Below are 26359 nucleotides of genomic sequence, written 5' to 3'. Positions count from 1 at the left end.
CCCCTTCGGCAGGTTCTCCCAAGCCCTACTTCCTGCACTGTCTTACAGAAGAGCGTGCCGGGGCTTAGCGCGTTTCGAGGCCGCTGGAGGCCTGGCCTGGGGTGGCTGTGATCTGAGAGTGTGGCCGCAGGAGCATGGAGGGTCTTCCGGAGGGGGAGGCACCTGCAGCGGCGCTGGCCGCTGTGCTGAAGCACAGCTCGGCGCTGCCGTCCGAGAGCTCCCAAGTCCGAGGCTACGACTTCAACCGCGGCGTGGACTACCGTGCGCTACTGGAGGCCTTCGGCACCACTGGCTTCCAGGCCACCAACTTCGGGCGCGCAGTGCAGCAAGTCAACGCCATGGTGATGCCTGGGGCGGGACTTCCTGGATGGAGGGGGCGTGGTCACCAGTAGCAGCAATGCAGCACTTGAAGGGGGCGGGGGCTCCCTTGAGAAGGAGGAGTGTCCTTTGTTGGGCGGCCCAATAGGTGGAGAGAGACAGGGCCCGTTCCGGGCGGGAGTTTCTGCGCTGGGAAGAGGACGTTGTTCCTGCACCCTCATCGCGTCCTACTTTCCGAATGATTCTAGATAGGGGGCAGGTTATAGGTGACCAGTGAGAGTTCTGGACGGTGCAGTTGAGGAGGAGCCTGAGTCAGGACGGGGTCTGAGCTCGGATTTGCTTTTTCCGATAGGGAAGGAGGCCGGGCCTGCAAAGGTCATGCTCTCCCAATTCCTTGAAAGAGGGGTAAAACCTGAGCGTGTGCCCTGAGATTTGGGCTGTGAATGGGGAGGAGTCTGCACAGGGGGCGTTCGTTCCCAGGTTCCAGGTATTCCAGGTAGAAGTGGTCCCCCATCCCTGAGTGGGCAGAACCTGGGGGCGAGTCCTCCGGCTAGTTTGGGGTCAGAGGGTGAGGGTAACTTGACCCCTCCTTTCCATCTAGATAGAGAAGAAACTAGAGCCGCTGTCGCAGGATGAAGACCATCATGCAGACTTGACCCAGAGCCGCCGCCCACTTACTGGCTGCACCATTTTTCTGGGCTACACATCCAATCTCATCAGTTCAGGCCTCCGTGAGACCATCCGTTACCTCGTGCAGCACAACATGGTAGGGACCTGGTGGGATTGTGGCCTTGGTCTTAGGGGCAAGATTATCGATCATTTAAATGACATAGGGAGACAGGGTCATTTTTTTTTTTTTTTTTTTTAAGTGTATGTATTTTGAGAGAGAGAGTGAGCTGGGGAAGGGCAGAGAGGAGAGAGAATCCCAAGCAGGTTCACCACTGTCAGCATGGAGACCAATGTGAGGCTTGAACCCATGAACTGTGAGATCATGACCTGCTCTGAAATCAAGAGTCAGACGCTTAACTGACTGAGCCGCCCAGGTGCCCCCCAGAGTCAGTTTTAAGCAGAGGGACACGATCTAATTTTGTTTTGTAGTAGAGCTTCCCCCAAGGGTCACTGGATGAGAGTTGGGAATTACAAGCCATGCCTGGGATGAGGACAGGCCCCTTCCCGGGCCAACCTCAGTGACTTGCTGCAGGTGGACGTCTTAGTGACCACAGCTGGCGGTGTGGAGGAAGATTTCATCAAGTGCTTGGCACCCACGTACCTGGGCGATTTCAGTCTCAGGGGGAAGGAGCTACGTGAGAACGGGATCAACAGGTGGAGACCCTGAGTGGTGCTGGGCAAGGGAGCTGGGCTGAGGGTCCTGGGACCTGATGCCCACATGCCTCATGTTCGCAGGATTGGAAACCTACTGGTGCCCAATGACAATTACTGCAAATTTGAGGACTGGTTGATGCCCATTCTGGACCAGATGGTGCTGGAGCAGAACACAGAGGTGGGGCAGGAGTGACCTGGGGGCAGGCATGGTAGGAGTCAGGGGAGGCACTGCTGCTTGAAGCCAATGTCTCCTCCTAGGGTGTGAAGTGGACACCTTCCAAGATGATCGCCCGGCTGGGCAAGGAGATCAACAACCCAGAATCCGTGTATTACTGGGCCCAGAAGGTGAGGGCCTGGGTGGGGCAGATACCAGGCCGGGGCATGTGTTAGCTGGTTTCATCTTCATAGCCACCTGGGGAGCCAGAATGGTTTTCGTCATTTCCGCTTTTAGGTGAAGAACCTGATGCAGAGGTTAGGTGGTTTGTCTGAGGTTGCACAGCCAGAGTGTGGTCTTGGTATCCTGGCTCTATTCCTAGACCACCTGGGATCAGTTGGGGTCGTGCCTCGAAACCCTCATGGGGCAGGGCACATGGTCCCACGCTCCTCAGAGGCTGAGCTCCAGCAGCCGGAATAACGAGAGCTCCCAGTCTTTGTCAAACACGATCCTTAGCGTTTGCCTTGGGTTTCAGCCCGTATGCCTCTTCATCTGTAAGGGAGGTGCCGCCTCAGCACTTTAGTTGAGGAAACGGAGGCCCAGGGAACTTAAGCACTCTGCCCAGAATCAGGCAGAGAGGAGGGGATCCCACTGGGATGGGGACCAGCCTGCCCACCCTGGGCTCTGAGCCCCAGCTGCTCTCCTGTCTTCCTGTTTCCCAGAACCACATCCCCGTGTTGAGCCCGGCGCTCACAGATGGCTCCCTGGGCGACATGATCTTCTTCCATTCCTACAAGAAGCCAGGCCTGGTCCTGGACATCGTTGAGGGTGAGGTGCTGGGGCCACGAAGGAGCGGGGAAGGAGGGCTGGCTGGGCCCATAGCCTGACCACGGCGCTCTCCTCCCAGACCTGAGGCTCATCAACACACAGGCCATCTTTGCCAAGCGCACCGGCATGATCATCCTGGGCGGGGGTGTGGTCAAGCACCACATCGCCAACGCCAACCTCATGGTGAGTGGGGTTAGAGTACCTGGTCCCTAGCGAGGGTGGCACTTGGGCTTGCCATGCAGACACGCCTGTGCCATGTGCCAGGGAGACAACCGTGGACTAGACAGGCCATAATCTCTGCCCTCCCGGACTGAGGTTCTAGACAGGGCGAAGGGCAGCACACCAGGGCCATGCACGTCAGGTGGCAGAAACTGCTATGGGAAAAAACGAGGGATGACAATTGGCAAGAGAAAGGAGTGCTCTTCAGGAAAGGGAAGCTCTGGGAATTCCAACCTGTGAGCAGAGAACACAGCCAACGCAAAGGTTTTGAGGTGCCTGATTTAAGTCAAGGAACACTTAGGAGGCCAGCGAAGGGGAATGGGAAGTAAATAACCAGTCAGGCCTCCAGGGCCACCACTCGGGTCCTCACAGGCGCCCTCTGGCTTCTGTGGGGGGGAACAAGCGGCGGGTTCTGGGTAAGCAGTGATGGGACCCGGACCAGGGCGGGAGCCTTCTGTATATTTGGTGGCAGTCCCTGCTGAACAGATGCAGGAGAGTAGTTGCTAGATAGCAGGTGGGTCGGGGGCAGCTCTGACCACGCACTGACATGGGCCTTTCCTTTGAAGCAAGGGGCCACTAAGGGCTTCCTTCATGCAGGACACATCCCTCAGCCTCTAGCTAGTCCCCTGCGTCCGTGTCTTTCTGCCTGCCTGTCTCCAGTGACTGCCTGACCAGCTCACCTTGCCCCTCCCCACAGCGGAACGGGGCCGACTATGCTGTCTACATCAACACGGCCCAGGAATTCGACGGCTCGGATTCTGGTGCCAGGCCAGACGAAGCAGTCTCCTGGGGCAAGATCCGGGTGGACGCACAGCCTGTCAAGGTGAGGGTGGTCAGCTGGGGGGCGGGGCACAGTCTCCCAGAATGCGGTCACAGGCCCCGTGGTTCACCCAGGTCCCCTCCGCAGGTCTATGCCGATGCCTCCCTGGTCTTCCCCCTGCTTGTGGCTGAAACCTTCGCCCAGAAGACGGACGCCTTCATGCCCGAGAAGAACGAGGACTGAATGGCTATCGCACCAGCGAAGCCTCCCCTCCTCTATTTATTAGCGTGTAGTTCTCCCCTCACTCCTTGGTCAGCAGCGGGTCTCCAATAAATGGTCTCTGTGAGCCTGGAGTCTGTGCCCTTGGTGGCGGCGGGTCCCCCGGCTTCAGCCCGTGCCACCCTCCGCCTCATAAGCCTCTTCCCGCCAGCAATGGACGCTGCCCCCCACGGCAGTCAGCAGGCAGGGCTCCAGGGGGTGGTAGGACAGCGACTGCACCACACCAGGACCCACGGGCAGGGCCAGTGCCAGGGCACCCTGTGGAGGGAAGGATGGGGGGCAGTTACCGGTGCAGGTCTCTCCCCTGACCTCCAGCCACCTGCCTCGGATCGCTTCCCCGGCACCGCAAACCTCACCTGCCCCAAAATGAACCCCTCTGGCGTTCCATCCCTCCAGGTGCTGGGCCAGACACCTTGGGAGTCTCTCTCTCTCTCTCTCTCTCACACCCCCCACCCCTTTATCAATAAGTGCTCCTGGCTCTGCCTTTAGACCACGTCCAGACTGCGGATGCTCTCCACATTCACAGCCACCACCTTGCTCCAATCTTGTGTCTCTTCCCAGCTTCTCTCCCCACTGTCCAGGCTCTACTGGCCCACTGGGCAGCCTCCGTGCTCACTTCCTTCATCACCTTACAGTCATCGCTCAACACATACGGTCCCTCGAGCAGGCTCCAGATTTCTCTTCCCACTTCAAACATGTCCCTTCGTGTGCCCTTCCCTTCAGGGTGACTTCCTGTCTACCAGACTCTTGAGAAGTAGGCAGAACACTGGTGTGTTCTTAGTTCCCAGGCGCCACCCCCGCCCTCCGTTTCCTCCATCCTCTTAGGGGGCTTACTTTCCCTGGCCAAGCCTCAGCCCTGACCCCCTCAGGCCAGAACTGTCTGTTCCCAGCCTGACATCCCCACCAGACACATCAGGACAGGGCTCACAGGGTTTGGGACTGGGAACGGCAGGGATGCTCCTGAGCCACAGCCCCACCTCAGCTTGGCTTCTGTGACCTTGGTTAACCTGGCCCTGCAGCTGCCGCCGCGACCCCACAGTACTTGTATCTCCTGACCAACGTGGGCCACACCTCCAAGCCTAAGCACACAGTTCCCTTTGCCGGGAATGTCTTTCCTGCTTCATCCTCCCACTCACTCCTCCCAGCTCTAACAGCATTGCCTTTTCCCGGTGTGGGAGTGATGGAGGCACCCTGGTACGGAGCTGGGGTGAGAAGGCTCACCTCTACCAGGTCCCAGAAGTACACCTTCCCGTCCTCGGAGCAGCTGACCACATGCGTGTCACGCTCACTCAGGCAGCAGTCCAGCTTGTACTCCTGGTTCTTATGGCCCGTGTACCTAGGGGTCAGTGGGATCAGAAGGGGCTGGGGCTGGGGGCTGGGCGGGGCTGGGGGCCACATCCTTGAGGACTCACTCGCCCAGCAGTTCCCCGGTGTCCTTGTCTAGAAGCCGCAACGTGGAGTCCAGGCTGGACACCAGGGTGCACTGCCCATCCCGGCTGAAGCAGGTACAAGTGATGGGGCCTGGGGGTGGGGGGGGGGAGAGAGAGGGGTGCGGGTGAGTGAGACCAGGGCCCCATTTGCTGCCCCCGCCTTCCCTGCCTGCCCCACAGCCCGGCCACACTCACTGCCCACGTAGTCTGAGAAGAGTTGCCCCATCCTCAGGTCGTAGCGCCTCACCCGGCCGTCCACGGAGCTGCAGGAGGATGGATGCAGCTGAAGCATCACCCGGGGCCAGTAGGTCCATGGCTCCAGTCCCAGTACCCTCCTTGACCCTGCCAGGACGCTGGGGGCAAGGCTGGGCTTGCCCTTCCTGTGTACCCTTCACTGTCATGCTCACCCTCAAGGCTAGCCGTGGAAACTATGCACTAAAGTGAACTCACGAGTGTAATTCCAAGACGCTGGCTTTGAGACTTACACACCCAGGGCCAATCCGGACCCACTCCACCTGTTTCTGATACCGACTGAGCATGCTCTCTGGGCTAGTCCTTGGGACACAGCTGCCACCCAGCCAGGAGCACTTTCTGCCATCGTAGAGCCCCACTGACTGAGAGTAATCTAGGAAGGCCTCCCCGAGGAGGTGACATCTAAACTAGGACTTGAAGGATAAGGAGACAAACATCTGTGGCCCAGGAGACGTGTGGGAACAGGCCAGCAATAGGGTGGGAAGCCCCAACTGCCCCCACAGGGGGGAACGGCACTCCTCTGGGTTGTGGCAACACTTGGGCACCCGGGCTTGGGAATTTTAATTGTTCACCTCCAGCAACTAGAATACCAACCCTCTGTGGGTGGAGATTTTTCCCGATTTCATTCACTGCTGTGTGTGCACTGACTAAATCATAGGCAGGTGATGCTCAAAAAACACTAGGAGTAATTAGAAAGGGAGTCCAGGTAGAGGAAGAGCAAAGGCAAAGGTCCTGGGGTGAGAGCGTCCTTAGCACATGAAGAGAAATGAGACCAAGAATGGATAAAAGCTGAAAAACCAGCAGAGACCAGACTGTGCAGGGCCCTGTAAGCTGAGGGGAGAAGAGGAGATTTACAACCGAAGCAGAGAGGCAGCGGTGATCCCCCGTGGCACCCAGGAGGGGTGAGGTCCTGGCTCCACTCACCCTGCCAGGATCTCATGGTCCGACACCTTCACACTGGATATGCCATCCCTGGCTTCGTCCAGCGTCTGCACTGGCTCAGGCCTTCGCGATCGGCAGTCCCAGCAGCGTATGCTAGAATCGATAGAGCCTGTGAGGCCAGCATGACGGTGAGGTCAGGTTTGGGCTGCAGGGGCAGCACCCTGCCTAGGCCCCAGACTCACCAGACAGGATGACCGTGGCCTCTTCATTAAACTGGACCGTGTTCACCTTCTGAGAAACAGGAATTGCCACTCAGAGGAGGCTGGACTTTGGAGGACTGGGATAAAGGCAGGGTTCCGGGTTCCAATGCACGTTAAGGCAAGGGCAAAGGCTAGAGACAGGGGAGGTGAAAGGTTCTGGGGAAACTGCATGCTGGGCCATGGGGAAAGGATGCTTGCTCTGTAGTGGGTAGGGGTGGAAAGGTTCCCTGTCACCAGCTACACAATAATGCGGGTCCTCTCCGTCATCCACGCCCTAATGAGGCCTCTTCTTGCTCGTACTCACCCCCGCGTGGCCCCGGAATTTGCGAACGACCTGCCCTGATGCCACATCCCACAGCACCACCGCCTTGTCCCCGCCGCCGGAGCAGAGACTGCTGTTGTCAAAGGAGCTGGACGGCATAGGAGGGAAGGTCAGTGTTGACGTCGGATCCCGACCTCGGCACCCGTATCGCGGCCTGGCCCCCAGCTCACCCGGCCGCGTCCAGCACCTCGTAGCCGTGGCCACTGTAGGTCCGCAGCAGCGTCCCCCGCAGCGGGTTCCACAGCTTCAGGGTCTTGTCGCTGCCGCACGTCAGACAGTAATTGCCATCCACTGGGGAACACGAGGAGGGGATTATAGGGCCGCGGGCCTCAGGAGGCAGGAGGACACGGAACGAAGAGGGAGCTCACCATTAAATCGTACAGCTCGCACTGCCCCCTGCCCGCAGTCCAGCGTCTTCACTCGTTTTTGCGGCAGCTCCGGGCCCCGCGGTTTGGGCTCAGGGAAAGCCATTTGTGTCAGGACCCTTCCCCACCGCCTTAAATCGGTTAGCACCGAAGATTTCGAGCCCTCGGAATCTACGCTTGGGTGTATCCTTGTAGTCTTCCGCAGTCTACTTCCTGTCTCTCACTTCCGGTTCAGATGTTTGGCTTCTTGAAGATAGTTTTGGGAATACTGGAGCCTGAATCCAGCGTCCACGTGTCTTTCCCCACTTCTTGTTTTCAAGGAACATTTTTGGTCTCTTCTAATTGTCTGTCCCCTGCCTGGGAGGAGTCCTGGCCCCCGCCGCCGGGAACGGAAGCTCGAAGTCTGTGGGTGCTACTCTAAAAGCCATCCTCCGTTTCCGCGCCGGAAACTGCAACTCCCGCAGCGGAAGAGGCTCGACCTCCGACCCGCCATGTCCACTAACAATATGTCGGACCCACGGAGGCCGAACAAAGTGCTGAGGTGAGGACCCCCACGTCATGGGAACGGGGCTCGGGTTGTGGGACGAGGCCCAGGGAAGCGCTTGTCCATCTCGGGGGTGGGACTTGAGTGCCTCTGACCCTTGACCCTGCCGCAGGTACAAGCCCCCGCCGAGCGAGTGTAACCCGGCCTTGGACGACCCGACGCCAGACTACATGAACCTGCTCGGCATGATCTTCAGCATGTGCGGCCTCATGCTCAAGGTGGGCGGCGCCGAGTTTCCTTCGGCGTAGCTCCGCCCGACAGCGAAGCCTGCGGGGGCAGCGGATTCGGAACGCAGCGGGGCTGCTGCCGAGGGGGCGGGGCCTGGCCGGGGGGCGGGGCTGAACAAGGCGAGGACGTGAGGGAAGCCAGGGGTCTGGGTGGGTACGTGGGAGTTCTGTCTAAGGGTGGGGGCCAGGTTTTAAAGCGGTTTGGAGGGGACTCGAAAGGATGGGGTTCTTAGCATCATGAGGTGTGTTAGAGGCCAGTCTTCTTGGGCCTGAGAGGATGTGGAGGGGTCAGAGACGCACGCCGAGAGAGTAGGACCAAACACTGGGTGCCTGGAGTAGGCTAGGGGGAATGGGACTGAGGAACTCTTGGGGGCAAGGTTCAAGATGCTTCAGATGGAATCAGTCGGTTGGAACCAGTGCCTGGTAATGCCCCGGGGGCGGGGGGGGGGGTGGTCACTGGTGTGCCTTTCATTGACCAAATCCCACCCACCCACCTACCTTTCCCTAGCTGAAGTGGTGCGCTTGGGTCGCCGTCTACTGTTCCTTCATCAGCTTTGCCAACTCCCGGAGCTCTGAGGACACTAAACAGATGATGAGTAGCTTCATGTGAGTCTGGGCCTAGAGAAGGAGGACTCCTGAGTTAACGGGGAGTGGGGGACCCAAGCCTACCCCTCCTGGACTGACACCTGTCTCCTGTCCCAGGCTGTCCATCTCTGCCGTGGTGATGTCATATCTGCAGAACCCTCAGCCCATGACGCCCCCCTGGTGATGTCAGCCTAGGACCACTCTGTCCACCTTCCCCCAGGCCTGGCCCCTGGCTGCCCAGCCTCCTGCTCTCAGCTGCTGTCCTGGGCTTCCATGAATGCGGTAGTCTCAGGGCCCGCAGCTGGCTGGAGGGAACCTGACCCTTTCCCTGGGATTCCACTTCTGCTGGGCAGAGGGGAATACCCTGGGCCTACCCCTCCTGCCTACCTTCCCCAACCTGCCTGCTGCGGTGGGAGATGCTGTCCATGTTTCTAGGTGTATCCACTCGTTTTGTTGTTGTTGTTGTTGTTGTTGTTGTTGTTGTTGAAACCAGTTAAATAAAGTTTTGCATTCTGGCTGTTCTTTGTGACCTCTCTTTTCTGTGCATTGTGGGTGATCTTCCTCGTGGGGGGTGGGGGTGGGTGGGCTCCAGCTCTTCCACTCAGGCCTTTGGTGGGGCTCTAGCCTGGAGCCTTCTGGTGGTTCACTTGCTTATTTCACAAGCCTTGTGACTTAAGTCAGCTGCTAGAGACAGGGAAGTGACCCCTGTCCTCTGGCAATTTAGCACATGGGCTCTGCTGACCTGAGGAATGTGGGCTTTGATTTTATCAGACAAATTGGGTAATATCAGCCATCTGGATGGAATGACAGGGACTGGGAAAAGCATGAAAGGCTGAGACCTCCCCCACTGGTCACTCCTCACCTGAGTACCGTGGGTATTTCTTTAACAACTAGGCTGGATACCTCCCAACCTCAGCACTCTCAGGGCAGTTCCCGTATCCGTAATCCTCGTAGGACAGAACAGGACCGCCATCAACCCCTGCTCCTAGCCAAGCTAGGTCCCTCCAAGACCCCAGCCTTAAAGGTCAATGGGACACCCTAGGATCCTGTGCACACACTCCCACCTCCTAGCCAAAATTACACCCATGGGAAAATCTGAGACCGATGCATCCACGGGGACAAAGGGGCACTCCGAGGCCACTCGGAGGTAGGGAGACACTAAAGGCTCTTCTGGCCAAACCAGCACCCTCGGGGGGGGGGGGGGGTACACGCCCAACGCCTCCCTACGCTCCTAGCGTCCTCAGGGGTAGCCAGAAACAGCCTCAGCCCAGTGAGGCGCAGGGCCCATGCCGCACCTTAGCTCCGCCCCCGCCAGCAACCATTGGCCAGGTCGGGTCCTGGGGGCGGGGCGTTTGCCCCGCCTTTGCCGGGCCCGGGAACCCCCCCGGAGGCGGCCGCGGTGGCGGTGGAGGCAGCGGCGGCTGCGGAGCCATGGGGGCCGACGCGCGGCCTTTGGGGGTCCGCGCTGGCGGTGGCGGCCGGGGCGCGGCGAGGCCCGGGACGAGCTCCCGCGCGCTCCCGCCACCGCTCCCGCCTCTCTCCTTCCTCTTGTTACTGCTGGCGGCGCCCGGCGCTCGGGCCGCGGGATATGAGGTGAGCGCCGCCCGCGGGCGGAAATGTACAGAAGCTCGAGTGAAGCCCGAGTAGGATCGGGAGGTGTGGGTGGGTTTGTTCTGTGGGTGCCTAGTGAACGATTTGCTAATACGACAGTGTGGTCTGAGGGCATGCTTTCCGTCATTGAAAGGTCTGGCTGTGTGAGTCTGAGACTAGGGCTCTCTGTACCTGCCTCCCTGCTTCTGTGGGGTTGGCTCGCCTGGACTTTGCACGCACGCAACTGTGTGATTGAACATATGTGTGTATGTGGGTGGGGGGGGGGGAGGGTGTTGCTTGAGAGCTGGGACTCTGGAGTCAGCCTGTCTCGAGCTGCAGTCTGGCTCCCTGACTTCCTGGCTCGTGACTTGGGGCAAGTCACTGAACCACTCTGATCCTCAGTGGTCTCATCTGAAAATGAGATAATATCGCCCCCACCCCCCAGGGTGGCTGCTAGGTATCTGCAAATGCTTGATAAACATTAGCTACTGCTATTACCATTTCCCCACCGTGTGAATGAGAGCTTCCCTGAGGGATTGTGTCCAGTGGGAGCTTCTTTGAGTGTGTCCTCCCTGGAAGGGCCGAGCCCCATTTCTCTGAAACACTCACCTCTAGATCGAGACTTATCCTGCGCCCCCACCCCAAACCCCTACCCCAGCTTGCCTCTTAACCTTAGGTAATTGACAGGGTGTGTGTGTTTGGGGTCCCTGTGCAGACATGCCCTATGGTACATCCGGACATGCTCAATGTGCATCTGGTGGCCCACACACATGACGATGTGGGCTGGCTCAAGACGGTGGACCAGTACTTTTATGGCAGTGAGTAGAGCGTGGGGGACTTACCCTGGGACTCCCATGGCCCCTTTGAGCCCTTCCAATCCTTTCTGGGTCCTGGACATTAGGGTGGGGACAATGCCCAGCTTGGGCTCCTGTGTTGAAGACTATCCCCCCTTGGCTCGTTTGTCCCTGACTGCCTGACCCCTGTGTCCACAGTCCATAATGACGTCCAGCACGCAGGTGTGCAGTACATCCTAGACTCGGTCATCTCTTCTCTGCTGGCGGAGCCCACCCGCCGATTCATCTATGTGGAGATTGCCTTCTTCTCCCGTTGGTGGCACCAGCAGACAAATGCAACACAGGAAGTTGTGCGGGACCTGGTGCGCCAGGGTGAGCCTGCCCCCAGGAAGTGAAAAGAGGAAGCCCAGCTCAGCTGCTGTTTCTGACACACCGCAGTTTCTGAGATTTTATCATGCCGTGTGCAGCCTGTATGTGCGGGTGGCTCCCCCTATCTGGAATTGCCCTTACTTGTAGAACTCCTATGCATCCCGCAAGGCCCCACCTCCAAGGGATCCTCAGGGGAGCCTGCCGTGCAGAATGCCCTCTCTTCCATATCTGGCTTCATTGGCCTGGGAGTGACCCCTCTTCTCCCTCCAGGCCTGGGTTCGCAGGCAGGTCTTCCTATCCCCTGCGTTGCCAACCCTGGCCCCATTCGTGGCCCTGCCAATTGTCTTTGTCTTTCCCGGCACAGGGCGCCTGGAGTTTGCCAACGGTGGCTGGGTGATGAATGATGAGGCAGCCACGCACTATGGAGCCATGATAGACCAGATGACACTGGGACTGCGCTTCCTGGAAGACACCTTTGGCAAAGATGGGCGCCCCCGTGTGGCCTGGCACATTGATCCCTTCGGTCACTCTCGGGAGCAGGCCTCGCTGTTCGCACAGGTGATTTCCTGACCTCTCACCAACTGCCCACTCACCAGCTCTGACTTCTCCCTTGGCCCCTCAAGCCCCACCCTTCCCTGCAAGCTCACAGGGACCAGGCCCTGTTCCCTGGCCCTTTGGCCCCTTGAGACCCTGCCCCTTGGGTGAGTTGTGAATCCCATTACTGCTACCCACCCACCCCCCCCCCCCCAAAAAAAAAAACCCGCTTCTCTGCTCTGCCTCGGCCCAGGCTGACTCCACTCCGGGCCCCACACCTGCCCCTCACTGGAGCCCCCACCCCTGTTTGCTATGATCCCAGCTCCTCCCCAGTCCAGGTGGCAGGCGGAGGCCTGCCCCTCTTTTCCACCAGTTTCGTAATCTTTGCTTTGACCCGGCTCCCTTTCCATGCTCTGATTCCTTCCGGCTGCCTAAGGGGGAAAGCCTTGAGCCAGGCCTCTTTCCAAGCTGGGGAAGGTGGAGGTCTGTTCTAGCGTTAGACCTACCCCTCCAAGCTCTCCCGCGGTGTGATCTGGCCCTTCCCCAAGCTTCGAAATGGGCTGGAGTCCTTCTGGTTTCAGACCTGCTTTTCCTCCCTGTGCTCCGACCCGCCCCTCCCATGTGGAGGGGTCCGGCGGTGGGTGATGAGAGGGCTGGGCGTCTACTCCTCCTACCCTCTGATCCCGCTCATCCCTCCCCACCTCCAGATGGGCTTTGATGGCCTCTTCTTCGGGCGTCTGGATTATCAAGATAAGAGAGTGCGGGAAGAGAATTTAGAGCTGGAGCAGGTTTGGCGGGCTAGCGCCAGCCTGAAGCCCCCAGTGGCCGACCTCTTTACCAGTAAGGAGTTGGGGTGGGGGCAGGGCTTGCCCCAGGGGCCTGGGACCTGGGACCGTGCTCAGAGGGCCCTGGGTGTGTTTTTATACTCTGTTGTCATTGTCCTGAAACTCTTAATAATTTACGAACAAGGACCCAGCATTTGCACTCGGCACGGCGCCCTGCAAATTCTGAAGCCCCTCCTGGGTGGGGCGTGGCAGGCTTTGACCCCAGGGCAGGTCTGGGGCGCAGGGCCTCCTCCTGAGCCTGCTGTGGCATGCAGGTGTGCTCCCCAATATTTACAACCCACCTGAGAAACTGTGCTGGGACACGCTGTGTGCCGACAAGCCGTTCGTGGAGGACCGGCGCAGCCCTGAGTACAACGCCGAGGAGCTGGTCAATTACTTCCTGCAGTTGGCTACTGCCCAGGTAACCCTACTGTGCAGGACCCATGAGGCTGGTCTTCATAACGCACCGGGCACTTTCCACAGCCTGGGCGTTCCCTAACACCTCTTTGGAACCCTCGGAGGGAGGGAACACTTCCTTCCCTATCACCACGTTCCCCTTTCAGATTTGTATGCATTTCCTTCTTTTTTTTTTTTTTAAGTTTGTTTACTTATTTTGAGAGAGAGAGAGGGAGTGTGCATGAGCAGGGGTGGGAGGCAGACAGAGAGAGAGAGAGAGAGAGAGAGAGAGAGAGAGAATCCCAAGCAGGCTCTGAGCCGTCAGCATGGAGCCGGATGTGGGGCTCGATCTCACTGACCATGGGATCATGACCTGCACCAAAATCAAGAGTCAGATGCTCAACCGACTGAGCCACCCAGGCTCCCCTGTGTGCATTTCTGATTAGAAGACTGACAAGGGGCGCCTGGGTGGCTCAGTTGGTGAAGCGTTCGGCTTCCGTGCAGGTCATGATTTCACGGTTCATGAGTTCCAGCCCCTCGTCGGGCTCTGTGCTGACAGCTCAGAGCCTGGAGCCTGCTTCGGATTCTGTGTGTCCCTCTCTCTCTGCCCCTAACCCACTCGCATTCTGTCTGTCTCTCTCAAAAATAAATAAACATTAAAAAAAAAAAAAAAGACTGCTGATGACCTTTGCCACCCCAAATGCTCACCGGGGCCATGAGACGGCATGACACTGTGCCTCAGTGCCCTCATTTGTGTGCTGGGCCCAAGAGACTTACTCAACAGCTTGTGGCTGTTTTCACATGTGTCCCTGTACTCCCACACGACCCACTTCCTTCCCTCCTCTGTGTGTACCCACGCTCTTGACCACATGTATACCAAGAGACAGCTGAACACAGGGGTGGTTTAGGACCCTCCGGCCTGAGAATTCTCCATTCCATCCACAGGGCCAGCACTTCCGCACCAACCACACCATAATGACCATGGGCTCAGACTTCCAATATGAGAATGCTAACATGTGGTTCAGGAACCTCGACAGGCTCATCCAGCTGGTCAACGCCCAGGTAATTGTGCCCATCTCGTGTGCACGAGTGTGCTTGTGTCCCTGGCCTTTGGGTCATATGCATAGCAATGGATCCTATCTTAGTTTTCTATTGCTATTATAACAAATTACCAACAAACGCAGAGGCTGAAAACCAACAGAAATATATTACCTTCCGCTTTTGTAGCTCAGAAAGCCTGACACAATTCTCACTGGGTTAAGATCAAGATGTCAGCAGGGCCGGGTGCCTTCTGGAAGCTCTGGGGGAACGTTTCCTTGCCTTGTCCAGCTTTCAGAGGCCAGCCCCATTCCTTGGATCACGGCCTCCCCATCCTGCAAGCCAGCCACACAGCATCATCACTTCTCTTTCTTACTCTCACTTCCGCCTCCCTCTTCCATTTTTAGATTTCTTTTCTTTTCTTTTTTTTTTTTCAACGTTTATTTATTTTTGGGACAGAGAGAGACAGAGCATGAACGGGGGAGGGGCAGAGAGAGAGGGAGACACAGAATCGGAAACAGGCTCCAGGCTCTGAGCCATCAGCCCAGAGCCTGACGCGGGGCTCGAACTCACGGACCGCGAGATCGTGACCTGGTTGAAGTCAGACCGCTTAACCGACTGCGCCACCCACGCGCCCCCCTCTTCCATTTTTAAAGACCCATGATTACATTGAGGCCTGGCAGATCTTCCAGGATAAGCTATTTTAAGGTCAGCTAATCAGCAACCTTAACTCCACTCGCAATCTTAATTTCCTTTGGCTGTGTAACCTAACAGGTTCCGGGAATCAGGGCTCAGACACCTTTGGGCCTTTCCCATCTGAAACGTCCCCTCCTGAGGCACCTGGGTGGCTCAGTCACTTAAGCGTCTGACTCTTGATTTCATGGTTCGTGAACAATCTCGCGGTTCGTGAGTTGGAGCCCCAAGTCAGGCTCTGCGCTGATGGTGCGGAGCCTGCTTGGGATTCTCTCTCTCTGCCCCTCCCCTGCTCGCTCTCTCTTTCTCTCTCTCAAAATAAATAAAATTAACGTTTACAAAAAAAAGAAAGAAATGTCCCTTCCTATCAGTTCCATCCCCAGGGTTGTCTGCTGGTAGTCTCCACGTCCTCACCTTCCGCTCACTGCCTGCACTGCTGTTTCACCAAAACCGCTCAGGAACATCACCAGGGGCCTTCCAACAGACGTTTCTCGGTCCTCCCCATGACCCTGCGGAGACCTGAACACCTTGATCACTTTCTCCTATAAATATCATGTTCCTGGGCTGTCACTGGTTTTTCTCCTGCCACTCACTGCTTCTCTGCCCACTCCACACTCTGTTGGAAAGAGTCCCTTAGTTCATATCCTTAGCCTGCTGCTTCTTGGTTCAGGGACCTTGAGAAAGGTTCTAAGCACTCTGCCTTAGTTTTCTTCTCTAGAAAGTGGGCACAATGGTGGCTCCCACCTGAGAAGGCTGTTAGGGTTTAATGAGTTTATTTAATGTCTTTTGTTTTGTTTTGAGAGAGCACAAGCGGGGGAGGGGCAGGCAAACATTGGGGAACAGAGGATCTGAAGCAGGCTCTGCGCTGACAGCAACGAGCCCAATGTGGGGCTCGAACTCACAAACCGTGAGATCATGACCTGCGCTGAAGTCGACACTCAACCGACTCAGCCACCGGAGGGCCCCTTTAAGGAGTTCATTTACACAGATTAGTAGAACTGTGTCGGGTAAATAGTATTATGGTTGTTTTTTATTATTACTATTATTATTATTATTATTATTATTTGGGGTAGAAATAAAACCTTCCGCTTCTCCTTTAATACACAAGCTGCGAAATCTCCTTCTCCAGGAAGGCTTCACCAAACTCCAGGTGGAGCTCTTGTCCTTTCACTGTGTACACGCAGTTCCCATAAATACCTGTGATGCCACATCCAGGCTGATCATAACCAACTGTGTTCACAATGCCTCTCCTCTACTTGGCTGCGAATTCCATGAGAATGGGGCTGGCCTCTGCTTCTTAGACTGTGTCTGAAATCCTGAGCATATTGAAGAATCAAGCGATTGTTTGCTGAGTGAATACTGTGTGTGTGTGTGTGTGTGTGTGTGTGTGTGTGTGTGCGCGCGCGCGCGCACATGGGCGCATGGGCGCAGGTGTAGACATGTGCACACACATAATGGCATGTGGTGCCACTCACTTCCTTTCATTCACTCAAGTGTTTAGTGAGCACCTGCTGTATACCAGGCACTGGGTTCACAGCACAAGCAGAACAGACATCTTTGTTTTCACGGAGGTCACCTTCTTGTGCCTCCACCTCCCTCAGCTGAAAGTGTGCCTCCTTTAATTATAACAGCGGTGTCATTTAGCAATAACCTGACAGTGCTGAGGGATTATTCCCGCCCTATAATGTCACACTTAGTTTTTCCACAAACATTTTAAATAATAAAATTGGAGGCGCGCGTGGGTGGCTTGGTTGAGCGTCCGATTTTGGCTCCGGTCATGACCTCACGGTCCGTGGGTTCGAGTTCCGCGTCGGGCTCTATGCTGACAGCTCAGAGCCTGGAGCCTGCTTCGGATTCTGTGTCTCCCTCTCTTTCTGCCCCTCCCCTGCTCAAGCTCATGCACGCACTCTCGCTCTTTCTCAAAAATAAATAAACATTAAAAAAAAATAATAATACAATTGGAATTTTTAAAACAAGCTTAGTAAAAATTTCAGGTTTATTCTTGCATCCGTGAAATTCTTTCCGTGCTGGTAATATCCGTGCTGGCAGAATTCAGTTTCACACTTGGCCACTGTTTTGCACTCAAAATGTGTGTTAAGAGAATCTGAACCCCCCCGCATGCATGAATGCGTGCACACGTGTGTGAGGATGTCGGTGCACACCTGTGGGCCCCCTGGGAAGGTGCGGACTCCCGAGGGCTCACACACGGACACCTCCCCCCAGCAGCAGGCCAACGGGAGCCGCGTCAATGTTCTCTACTCCACTCCCGCCTGTTACCTCTGGGAGCTGAACAAGGCCAACCTCACCTGGTATTTGCGGGGGGAGGGGAGCTTGCGCGGGCGGTGGGGGTGGGGGGTTGGCATGGCCTTTGGGTCCTGACCCTGCCCTCAACACCTCTGCCGCTGCAGGTCTGTGAAACAGGATGACTTCTTTCCCTACGCCGACGGCCCTCACCAGTTTTGGACTGGCTACTTTTCCAGCCGGCCGGCCCTCAAACGCTACGAGCGCCTCAGCTACAACTTTCTGCAGGTGGGTGGGTGCTGAGCCCAAGCGGGCGCCCAGCGCTCCCGACAGGTCCAGGGCCACGACACGCCCTCTCTGCCCCCCAGGTGTGCAACCAGCTGGAGGCGCTGGCGGGTCCGGCGGCCAACGTGGGACCCTACGGCTCGGGAGACAGCGCACCCCTCAGTAGGTGTCGGGGCTGGTGAGGGGACGGGAGCATGTCCGAAGCTGGACGCCAGACCCTCGCCACCCCCTCGATTCCCTTCATAAAGCTCCTAAGAACCCGGCCCGCACACACGTGACCTGTCCCGTGTCCTTGGGGTCGGGACTGAGAGCCCTGCAGGGACCTCACCCGCTTCACAATCTGCTTGCAGATGAGGCGATGGCCGTGCTCCAGCACCACGACGCGGTCAGCGGAACCTCCAAGCAGCACGTGGCCGACGACTACGCGCGACAGCTGGCTGCCGGCTGGGACCCCTGCGAGGTGCGCGGGGGTGGGGCCTGGGAAGGGGCGGGGACAGGGAAAGGCCGGTACCGAACGGAAGGGTGGAGACTGTAAGAGGTGGGCAAAGTGGGGTGGGGGCTAGAAGGGCTCGTAGGGGCGGGGCTTGGGACAAGAGAGGCGGGGGCAGGAGTGGGGCGGGGCCTGGCAGCACTCCTGGGCGGGGCCTAGGGCGGGGTGGGCGGGGCCCGGGAGGGGATGGGGAGGAGACCTGGGTGGGCATCTAGAGCCGACCCACACCTTCACGCTCCCTCCCACAGGTTCTTCTGAGCAATGCGCTGGCGCGGCTCAGCGGCTCCAAGGAGGACTTCACGTACTGCCGAAACCTCAACGTCAGCGTCTGTCCGCTCAGCCAGACAGCGAAGAACGTGAGCTGGGCTCCGGGCCGGAGGGGCGGGGCCGGGAGCCAGGTCTGGTGGGTGGATAGAGCAGGAACCTGAGGACAGCGGGGCGGGGCCCGGAGGAGGTGGGGCTCAGACGGAGGGTCCCTGGAGGCACCCGCGGGCTGCGAAATTGTTTTGTTGGAGAAGCGACCTGTGATCACGTGGGGCGCAGTGAAACTGGGGTGGGACGGAGACCAAAGTACCCCGTGGGGGCTTGGATCACCCGAGGGAGTTGCCGCCTGTGGTGGGTGGGTTTCAAGAAGGCCTGCTGTAACCCTTGCCCGTTCTGACCCTCCCACACCAGTTCCAAGTGACTATTTATAACCCCTTGGGACGGAAAATAGATTGGATGGTGCGGCTGCCAGTCAGCAAACACGGTTTCGTCGTGAGGGACCCGAATGGCACAGTTGTGCCCAGCGATGTGAGCCGATTCAATGAATATTCGTCCTATGAGTACCCCCCCCCCCCCATGGTTACCTCCTGCCTTGGACACCTACCCCTGAGCATTTCTCCCCGCCCCCTACCTCCCCCCCCCCCCCATAATTATCTGCCTTCATGGATACCTCCTCCCATGGACACCTCCCTCTCTTGGGTAACTCGTTCTGGTGAATATCTTCCCCTCCATCAATACCTTGTGCCTGGTACTTTCTCTTTCTGTGAATATCTTCCCCCTCTGCCCCTTAACATCATTCCCCTTGGCCACATCTGTCTCCCTACCCATCCCCCTGCCCTGCCTCCCGAGCAGTCTTCCCCATTTTTAATGTCTCCTCATGACTTTTTTTTTTTTTTTTAAAGATTTTATTGGGGCGCCTGGGTGGCGCAGTCGGTTAAGCGTCCGACTTCAGCCAGGTCACGATCTCGCGGTCCGTGAGTTCGAGCCCCGCGTCGGGCTCTGGGCTGATGGCTCGGAGCCTGGAGCCTGTTTCCGATTCTGTGTCTCCCTCTCTCTCTGCCCCTCCCCCGTTCATGCTCTGTCTCTCTCTGTCCCAAAAAAATAAATAAACGTTAAAAAAAAAATTAAAAAAAAAAAAAGATTTTATTTAAATTTTTTTTCAAATTGTATTTAAATTTTAGTTAACATAAAAGGATTTTTTAAGTAGGTTCCATGCCCCACTGTGGAGCCCAACCGGTGACTTGAACTCATGACCCTGAGATCAAGACCTGAGCTGAGATCACGAGTTGGATGCTTAGTTGACTGAGCTACCCAAGGCACCCCGGGATTTTATTTTTTGAAGTAATCTACATCCAACGTGGGGCTCGAATTTACAACCCTGAGACTGAGTCGCATGCTCTACGGACTGAGCTAGTCAGGGGCCCCCAATTTTTTTTTTTTTAGTTTTTTTTTTGAACGCTTACTCTCTTCATCCTGGAACCCCTCTTCCTACGAATCTCTTCCTCCCGCAAGAATCTGCCTTTCCCTCATTCCCTTGCTTCAAGGATCTCTTTCCCCACTTCCTCCCTCACTTCTCCTTCTCCCACAGTCTCTACACCCTCCAAGCAATGCTTTCTCCCCACTTTATGAATCTTCTCTGCAATCTCTAACTCAGAATTTCTGACACCCCATCCTCCCTGGCCAACACTTTAATTTCTTCCTCCCATTTGGGGCTCCTTCTCCTGATGGAGTTTGACCCGGCCTATGTACAGCTCAATGGGTTACTCGCAGTCTCTTGACTCTGTTTCCCTCTTCCCTTACTCGAGGTGGTGATACTTCCTAGCTCAGACGGTCAGGAACTGCTTTTCCCAGCCTCGGTGCCTGCCCTGGGCTTCAGCATCTACTCAGTAAGCCAGGTGCCTGGCCAGCGCCCCCACGCCCACAAACCCCAGCCCAGATCCCAGCGGCCCTGGTCCCGTGTCTTGGCCATCCAAAATGAGGTGAGACTGTCGGGATCCCCTTCCCTGTCGCTGTGAGAAATTTGAGGTATCATGGCGAGCCTCACGGAGTGGATCAGTGGATGAACTACATCAGTTCATGGTGTAGTTACCAGTCTCCCATCATGTGTCCTCCAGTGAGTGACCACTTCCCTTTGAACCTCAGTGTCCTTTCCTGGGACTGTTGTGCGGACCCAGTGTAATCACGTGTGACACTTGACAGATACGAAAGAGCTGACGGTGGTAGGGGTTTGCAAATTAAATGAGGCAAGTCAGAGACTTGAGGGAGGGAGCCACGTGGCCACTGGGAGTGGAGGGGCGGGGGGTGGCCCAGAGAAGGACCCAGGCAGGCAGGGAGCAGCAGAAGCAAAAGCCCTCAGCCAGGAGGGTGGCGAGTGTTCAAGGAACCCTCTGTGGCTGGAGGGGCGGGTGTTAGGTGACAGGTCAGACGGTGCAGGACTTGAGGGCCCAGGGGAAGACTTCGGCTTTTACTTCGAAGGAGCCACATGAGGGACGGGGCTGCACTAAGACTGTCATGGGCCCCAGCACTTTTGCCTCTGTGGGTCCCTTTTTCCATTAAAAAAAAAAAAAACAAAAAAAACTTAAAAATTATATTTCAGGACCAGGTGGGTATAAAAGATGAATATTAACCAGTCTTCTTTATAACATACTCCTTATTATTACATTTAAGTTTTCTTCTGATTCCAAGAGAAATTAAAATTTACACATTTCCGTTGGCCCCTAAAAGTCTCTTGGGTGGTGGCACTGTGGTTACTCAGTCAAACGCCCAAGTCAGCCCTGGGCCCCAGCGGACCCAGGCTTAGGGTGGTACTTAGGGTGTCCCTGGCGCCCTCTGGCGGCCGCAGGGCGAACTGACGGGGAGGTGAGCCCGGAAGGGGTCAGCGGCATTAGTCCCAGAAGGCCACGGAAATGGTTAAGAAGTGATCAGCTTAAGGAGAAGGTAGAAGGTAGATGTGTTAGGATTTGTTAATGGGGCCAGGTGAGGAGATAGAGGGAGGGAGGGTACCTCCTGAGCCCCAGGAAGGATGACGCTGCCCTTGGCTGAGATGATGGTCATTAACGTCTGTCCACCTTTTCTCTGCAGCACATCCGGGCTAGGTTTGACCCTGACACAGGGCTCTTGGTGGAGATGGAGAACCTGGACCAGAACCTCCTGCTGCCTGTTCACCAAGCCTTCTACTGGTGAGGCGGGGGGGGGGGGGGGGGGTTACCCCTAGTCCAGGGAGGGGGTGTAAGTAGAGGTGGGGTCACCTACCTTGACTCTCACCTGCCCCGGTCCAGGTACAACGCCAGTGTAGGCAACAACCTAAGCACCCAGGTCTCAGGTGCCTACATCTTCAGACCCAACCAAGACAAACCATTGATGGTGAGCCGCTGGGCTCAAACGCGCCTGGTGAAGGTCCGTGCTCAGGGATGACGAGTGGGTGTGTGGGGGGGAGGGGGGTGGAGTCTGGGCGGGTGCGGGGGGGTGAGTGTGGGATTTGCACCTCCATCATATCCAAAGACAGCTAAGACCTGAGGGGAATACCTGAGGATCTCCCCACTGGGCGGATATTCACGGCTGGTTGAGTAACAGCCCTGTCTTAGAAGCAAGAACAAAGGCTTTCACATCTGCTGTGGGTGTCGGGATTATACTTGGCCTTGGAAGCTGGAGGTGGGGTGTATTCAGTTGGCCCGTGAATGGGGAGGGCCGGGTGGAATTGCTTGAAGGCTTCACTGAGGATTATATCTGAGGTGGGGATTTGAGAGTTCACACTCGGATAGGGCTTGGGTGAGTCTCCCTTGGGATGGATGTCTGAGGGTGCGTCTGGCCGGGACAGGGCCCACCCTTGTGGGACCTCTCGCTGATATTTCCTCGTAGGGCAGGGATGGCGCAGGTAATGGCAAGGTTCACATTTGCCCTGCTTCCCCTTGAGGTGAACTTTCCGCATAACTGGGTCGCTGTGTTAGGATATAGTTTTGCCTGTAGTAACAGTTGCCAAAATTCATCGTGCCTAAAACACGACCGGCTTTCTTTCCATCTAACAGAAAGTCTGGCTGGGCCATCCAGGGCAGGTGGGGTGATTTCACAGTCATCCAGACCTCTTCTTCTTTTTTTTTTTTTTTAATATTTTTTTAATGTTTATTTTTGAGAAAGAGACAGGGTGTGAGCGGGGGAGGGGCAGAGAGAGAGAGACAGAGAGAGAGAGACACACAGAATCCGAAGCAGGCTCCAGGCTCTGAGCTGTCAGCACAGAGCCCGACGCGGGGCTTGAACCCACAGAGTGTGAGATCGTGATCTGAGCCGAAGTCGGACGCTCAACCGACTGAGCCCCCCAGGCGCCCCCATCCAGACCTCTTCTGTCTCATTGCTCTACTTTCCTCAACATTCAGCTTCTACCTCCTGGCCCAAGATGGCTACTCAAGCTCCAGCCATCGTACTTGCATTTGAGCCAGTGGGAGAGGGAAAGAGGCAAGGAACGTTGTTTACGCCGGGTTGATGGTTTTCCGTGGAGCAAGCCATGGTCACACAGCTACTGATAGCCTCAGGGAAGACTGGACAATGTGAAGACAATGTCTTTAGTCCGGGTAGCCACTTGCCAAACTAGAATCCTGTTCTAAGGAGGGAAGATGGGGCAATGGTGGGCAACGATCCTATTGCCACGCTCAAGAATGACGCGGTAACATCTGACGGAGGAAGTGTGGGCATCACACCTAGGCAGGTGGGAGAGGTGGGGGAGGTTCCCATGCTATCGGTGGGGTTGACCCGGGTGTAGGCCTCTGTGAGGTTTATAGCAGGGGTGGATATTTGCAGGGCTCACCCGTGCTCAGGTGTATGCTTAGACCTGCCCTCCCCCCCTACCTGCCTGCAGACACCCTTGGTGCAGGAGGTTCACCAGAACTTCTCAGCCTGGTGTTCCCAAGTGGTTCGCTTGTACCGAGGACAGCGGCACCTGGAGCTCGAGTGGACGGTGGGACCAATCCCTGTGGGGTGAGTGGCACCCGCTGGGACTGGGGGGCTGGGCGCGAGGGCAGAGTGGCGCCGGTGGAGCTCACAATCTCGCCATCCCCTCGGGTATAGTGACGGCTGGGGGAAGGAGATCATCAGTCGCTTTGACACCGTGCTGGAGACGAAAGGACTCTTTTACACAGACAGCAATGGCCGAGAGATCCTGGAGAGGAGGTCGGGGTGACCGGGGGCAGCCACGGGTGGCCTGCGGTGTGTGGAGGGCCCTGGGATCGTGGGAGCATCTGCTGATCCTCTGAGTGTGGGAGGGAGGGGATGACGGGGGAGTGAGGAATGGATGAACCGGGGAAGGGGAGCTGGACCCCAGGCCTGACCGAACCCCTCCACCTCCCCAGGCGGGATTATCGACCCACCTGGAAGCTGAACCAGACTGAGACAGTGGCGGGAAACTACTATCCAGTCAACAGCCGCATTTACATCAGGGTATCCCCCCCATCCTGCTCCCCACTTCTCAGCACCCCTCCACAGAGTGGGGGTCACCTCTCAAGCTGAGCGTCTTCCAGCTGTCCTTGGTGGTCTCCCCATCCCCTGTGGGGCCTGCCTGGGGGTGTGGCTGCCTGGCTGTGGGGCCCCTCACTCTCCCCCCCCCCCCCCCCGCCCCCCACCAGGATGGCAACATGCAGCTGACGGTGCTGACTGACCGCTCCCAGGGGGGCAGCAGCCTGAGGGATGGCTCTATGGAGCTCATGGTGAGTGGCCAGAGCCCTGAGCCAGTTCCCACTCTGGTGCCTACCGGACCTTGAAGCCTGTGTCTGTCCCCGTTCTCTGCTAGGTGTAGCCCCCCGCCTGTAGTTCCCACTAAGCCGAAACCTCTGTTCCTATGTGACAAGTTTACTCCTCCCTTTTGTCCCCTCCCTACCCAGCCCCCCCACCTCCTCCAGGCCCTGACTTGCCTGCCTGTCCTGTTAGATCCCTACCTCCCTCTGTCCCAGGCCCTTGCTAGGTTGACTCCCCACTTCCGTGGCGACCCTCTACCGGACCTTTCTCTGCGTCCATGCTTCCCACTCTTCGGTTTCTCTTGAAATTTCCACGAGCCCTGGGCCAGCCATTGGCCGGGGGGACCCCTCACCCTGTCCTGTGGACTCCCTGCAGGTGCACCGAAGGCTCCTGAAGGATGACGGACGTGGCGTAGGGGAGGCGTTACTGGAGGACGGGTTGGGGCGGTGGGTGCGAGGGCGCCACCTCGTGCTGCTGGACAAGGTCCGGACCGCGGCCACCGGGCACCGGTTGCAGGCAGAGAAGGAGGTCCTGGCCCCACAGGTGGTGCTGGCCCCGGGTGGCGGCGCCCCCTACCATCTGAAAGTCGCCCCGCGCAAGCAGGTGAGGGGCACTGGGCCGCCTGGTGGGGGACCCCAGTGAGCCGCGGTGGGTTTTCCCGGCCTAATGTGGGTCCCACTCCGCCTGCTCCTAACTCGTCCTGGGGAGGCCATAAGCTAGTCCCACCCCTCAGCTCTGCCCCGTTGCCCCGCAGGCCCCGCCCAGTACCAGCCTGTTCAGTCCCCTCTGCCGGGACTGGGTCCAGGCACAGCCTCCGCCCTCTCCCCTTCCAGCTCCCACCCTCCTCCCCCTACGTTTGGTCCAGCCCTGCCTTCAGCCCCGCCCCCCATCCCAGTGGGTCTCAGGCCAGATCAGTTCGGCCCTTTCTGCGGCTCGGTCCCGCCCCCAGCCCGGCACCGCCCTGTTCCTGGGTCTCTTTATGAGGGGTCGTCGCCCCTCCCCGACTAAACCCCGCCCCTTGCGTCAGAGCCCCGCCTCCTAGCCTCACTGCCTCAGCCCCACCCCGCTTTCCGCAGTTCTCGGGGCTGCGCCGGGAGCTGCCTCCCTCCGTACACCTGCTCACGCTGGCCCGCTGGGACCAGAAAACGCTGCTGTTGCGCTTGGAGCACCAGTTCGCTGTAGGGGAGGACTCTGGCAACCTGAGCTCCCCCGTGACCTTGGATTTGACGGTGAGGCGGGCGGAGGTGGGAAGGAGACAAGACCCAGGCAAAGAAAGGAGGGAGAGGCGAAACCCCGCTCTGTCCCTACTCAGCCCTGCCCATATCCACTGCCTGCAGGACCTCTTCTCCGCCTTCACCATCACCTACCTGCAGGAGACCACGCTGGTGGCCAACCAGCTCCGGGCCAGCGCCTCCAGGCTCAAGTGGACACCAAACACGGGTGCGGGCCTGCCCGGGGGGGCTGGGAGCTGGGAGCCGTGTGGGGAGGTGTGGGAATGTTGGCCAGGACCCAGGTGTAGAGAGCTCTAGTGTTCAGATCCTGGTTAGCAGTTTAAGGGTCTTAAGTGGGTCCAAGCAAACTAGCAGTGGGTCTTGAGGGTTTGAGATGGAATCCCATGGGTATCTAGTTCTGGGGAAAGGGGTGTGTCTGTCACCCGTGGGGTTGGCATGATGGTCTTTAGAATAGGGCTGGAGGGTGTGATGGAGATGGCCAGGCACTGGAGACAGATTTGGGGATCTGGGGATGGTATTCAGGGCCTGGGGGGGGGGGGGGAGGACAGTTGAAAAACAAAAACAGGTCTGGGAATAACGCCCCAGGGACAGATTTGAGAGTGTATGGCCATGTGTAGGCCCAGGGAAGGAGCAGGGGGAGTGGGTGAGACAGAGGAAATCTGTGGCCCTTACTCCTCCCTTGCTCCTCCCCAGGCCCCACACCCCTGCCCTCTCCCTCTCGGCTGGACCCCGCCACCATCACGCTGCAGCCCATGGAAATCCGTACCTTCCTGGCTTCGGTCCAGTGGGAGGAGCATGACTAGACACGCTGGGAGCCGGCAGACTCTCCCCCTCCTCCTCCTGCTGCTTCTGCCACCAACAAAAGCCACTAAAATGCCACTACCAGGCCTTGGGTCAAGGTGTGATTGAGTGGGGGTTTTTGTTGCTGGGTTTTGGAGAGGATTTAATTTGTGACCTAGAAAAGTCAGCAAACGTTATGTGACTCCTGACCTGAGGCCTTGCAGGAAAGTCACTTACCGGCCTGAATCCTGACTCCACACTACACCATTCACACCCCACCTCATCCACCACTCCGTCTTCCACTCCTCCTTCCCTCCTTTGTCCACTCAGGCTGTGGCACAGCTGTCCCTAGGAGCCACT

At 57.6% G+C, this 26359-nt stretch overlaps 4 protein-coding genes across 9 annotated transcripts; 3 read left to right on the top strand and 1 right to left on the bottom strand.

Moving 5' to 3' along the window:
- The first annotated feature begins 134 nt into the window (after nucleotides 1-134).
- On the top strand, nucleotides 135-3948 carry DHPS (deoxyhypusine synthase). 4 transcript variants are annotated; one of them, XM_045492073.1, is made up of 10 exons: nucleotides 236-341; nucleotides 671-782; nucleotides 920-1084; nucleotides 1520-1641; nucleotides 1723-1819; nucleotides 1900-1986; nucleotides 2518-2623; nucleotides 2703-2806; nucleotides 3540-3665; nucleotides 3750-3948. In XM_045492073.1, exons 2-10 carry the CDS (start codon nucleotides 762-764, stop codon nucleotides 3843-3845), a joined length of 924 nt encoding a protein of 307 aa, XP_045348029.1. In that variant the 5' UTR covers nucleotides 236-341; nucleotides 671-761; the 3' UTR covers nucleotides 3846-3948. The 4 variants fall into 4 exon arrangements, with proteins under 4 accessions (XP_045348027.1, XP_045348028.1, XP_045348030.1 ...); XM_045492071.1 differs by lacking the exon at nucleotides 671-782 and having other exon boundaries at nucleotides 135-341; XM_045492072.1 differs by lacking the exon at nucleotides 671-782 and having other exon boundaries at nucleotides 135-341; nucleotides 3737-3948.
- Nucleotides 3854-7641, bottom strand: WDR83 (WD repeat domain 83). The gene is made up of 9 exons (XM_045492077.1): nucleotides 7396-7641; nucleotides 7198-7318; nucleotides 7010-7115; nucleotides 6688-6736; nucleotides 6488-6614; nucleotides 5507-5574; nucleotides 5294-5402; nucleotides 5103-5217; nucleotides 3854-4139 (listed from the first exon to the last, which is right to left on the bottom strand). Exons 1-9 carry the CDS (start codon nucleotides 7496-7498, stop codon nucleotides 3990-3992), a joined length of 948 nt encoding a protein of 315 aa, XP_045348033.1. The 5' UTR covers nucleotides 7499-7641; the 3' UTR covers nucleotides 3854-3989.
- Nucleotides 7642-7862: 221 nt separating this feature from the next.
- WDR83OS (WD repeat domain 83 opposite strand) lies at nucleotides 7863-9265 on the top strand. Its single transcript, XM_045492080.1, has 4 exons — nucleotides 7863-7933; nucleotides 8049-8154; nucleotides 8672-8769; nucleotides 8866-9265. Exons 1-4 carry the CDS (start codon nucleotides 7884-7886, stop codon nucleotides 8930-8932), a joined length of 321 nt encoding a protein of 106 aa, XP_045348036.1. The 5' UTR covers nucleotides 7863-7883; the 3' UTR covers nucleotides 8933-9265.
- Nucleotides 9266-10098: 833 nt separating this feature from the next.
- MAN2B1 (mannosidase alpha class 2B member 1) lies at nucleotides 10099-26117 on the top strand. Of its 3 annotated transcripts, none has more exons than XM_045492057.1 (24): nucleotides 10099-10341; nucleotides 11054-11156; nucleotides 11331-11504; nucleotides 11866-12059; nucleotides 12743-12875; nucleotides 13135-13280; nucleotides 14201-14317; nucleotides 17210-17295; nucleotides 17395-17515; nucleotides 17596-17674; nucleotides 17863-17972; nucleotides 18251-18358; nucleotides 18678-18794; nucleotides 20072-20245; nucleotides 21348-21445; nucleotides 21545-21662; nucleotides 23116-23234; nucleotides 23325-23426; nucleotides 23606-23693; nucleotides 23879-23959; nucleotides 24363-24590; nucleotides 25064-25216; nucleotides 25325-25427; nucleotides 25913-26117. In XM_045492057.1, the coding sequence occupies exons 1-24, from the start codon at nucleotides 10180-10182 to the stop codon at nucleotides 26020-26022; spliced, it is 3024 nt and encodes a 1007-aa protein (XP_045348013.1). In that variant the 5' UTR covers nucleotides 10099-10179; the 3' UTR covers nucleotides 26023-26117. The 3 variants fall into 3 exon arrangements, with proteins under 3 accessions (XP_045348013.1, XP_045348014.1, XP_045348012.1); XM_045492058.1 differs by having other exon boundaries at nucleotides 10108-10341; nucleotides 17213-17295; XM_045492056.1 differs by having other exon boundaries at nucleotides 10113-10341; nucleotides 25064-25427.
- Nucleotides 26118-26359: the final 242 nt, after the last annotated feature.

The sequence above is a fragment of the Leopardus geoffroyi genome, chromosome A2 (assembly GCF_018350155.1).
Source record: "Leopardus geoffroyi isolate Oge1 chromosome A2, O.geoffroyi_Oge1_pat1.0, whole genome shotgun sequence".
Lineage (NCBI taxonomy): Eukaryota > Metazoa > Chordata > Mammalia > Carnivora > Felidae > Leopardus > Leopardus geoffroyi.
The sequence above is the reverse complement of the archived record's forward strand: the minus strand, read 5'-3'. Positions and strand labels throughout refer to the sequence as shown.

What these genes read in the sequence shown, in the direction of transcription:
- DHPS (XM_045492071.1), top strand. Translation starts at nt 135, where the DNA reads ATGGAGGGTCTTCCGGAGGGGGAGGCACCTGCAGCGGCGCTGGCCGCT. An exon ending in TGCAGCAAGTCAACGCCATG is followed by an intron (nt 342 to 919) that starts GTGATGCCTGGG and finishes CTTTCCATCTAG; the next exon opens with ATAGAGAAGAAACTAGAGCC. An exon ending in GGTCCTGGACATCGTTGAGG is followed by an intron (nt 2,624 to 2,702) that starts GTGAGGTGCTGG and finishes CTCTCCTCCCAG; the next exon opens with ACCTGAGGCTCATCAACACA.
- WDR83 (XM_045492077.1), bottom strand. Translation starts at nt 7,498, where the DNA reads ATGGCTTTCCCTGAGCCCAAACCGCGGGGCCCGGAGCTGCCGCAAAAA. An exon ending in GCGAGCTGTACGATTTAATG is followed by an intron (nt 7,319 to 7,395) that starts GTGAGCTCCCTC and finishes CGTGTTCCCCAG; the next exon opens with TGGATGGCAATTACTGTCTG. An exon ending in ACTTCTGGGACCTGGTAGAG is followed by an intron (nt 4,140 to 5,102) that starts GTGAGCCTTCTC and finishes TTCCCTCCACAG; the next exon opens with GGTGCCCTGGCACTGGCCCT.
- WDR83OS (XM_045492080.1), top strand. Translation starts at nt 7,884, where the DNA reads ATGTCCACTAACAATATGTCGGACCCACGGAGGCCGAACAAAGTGCTG. An exon ending in TGTGCGGCCTCATGCTCAAG is followed by an intron (nt 8,155 to 8,671) that starts GTGGGCGGCGCC and finishes ACCTTTCCCTAG; the next exon opens with CTGAAGTGGTGCGCTTGGGT. An exon ending in CAGATGATGAGTAGCTTCAT is followed by an intron (nt 8,770 to 8,865) that starts GTGAGTCTGGGC and finishes CTCCTGTCCCAG; the next exon opens with GCTGTCCATCTCTGCCGTGG.
- MAN2B1 (XM_045492056.1), top strand. Translation starts at nt 10,180, where the DNA reads ATGGGGGCCGACGCGCGGCCTTTGGGGGTCCGCGCTGGCGGTGGCGGC. An exon ending in GCGGGACCTGGTGCGCCAGG is followed by an intron (nt 11,505 to 11,865) that starts GTGAGCCTGCCC and finishes TTCCCGGCACAG; the next exon opens with GGCGCCTGGAGTTTGCCAAC. An exon ending in GTTCACCAAGCCTTCTACTG is followed by an intron (nt 21,446 to 21,544) that starts GTGAGGCGGGGG and finishes GCCCCGGTCCAG; the next exon opens with GTACAACGCCAGTGTAGGCA.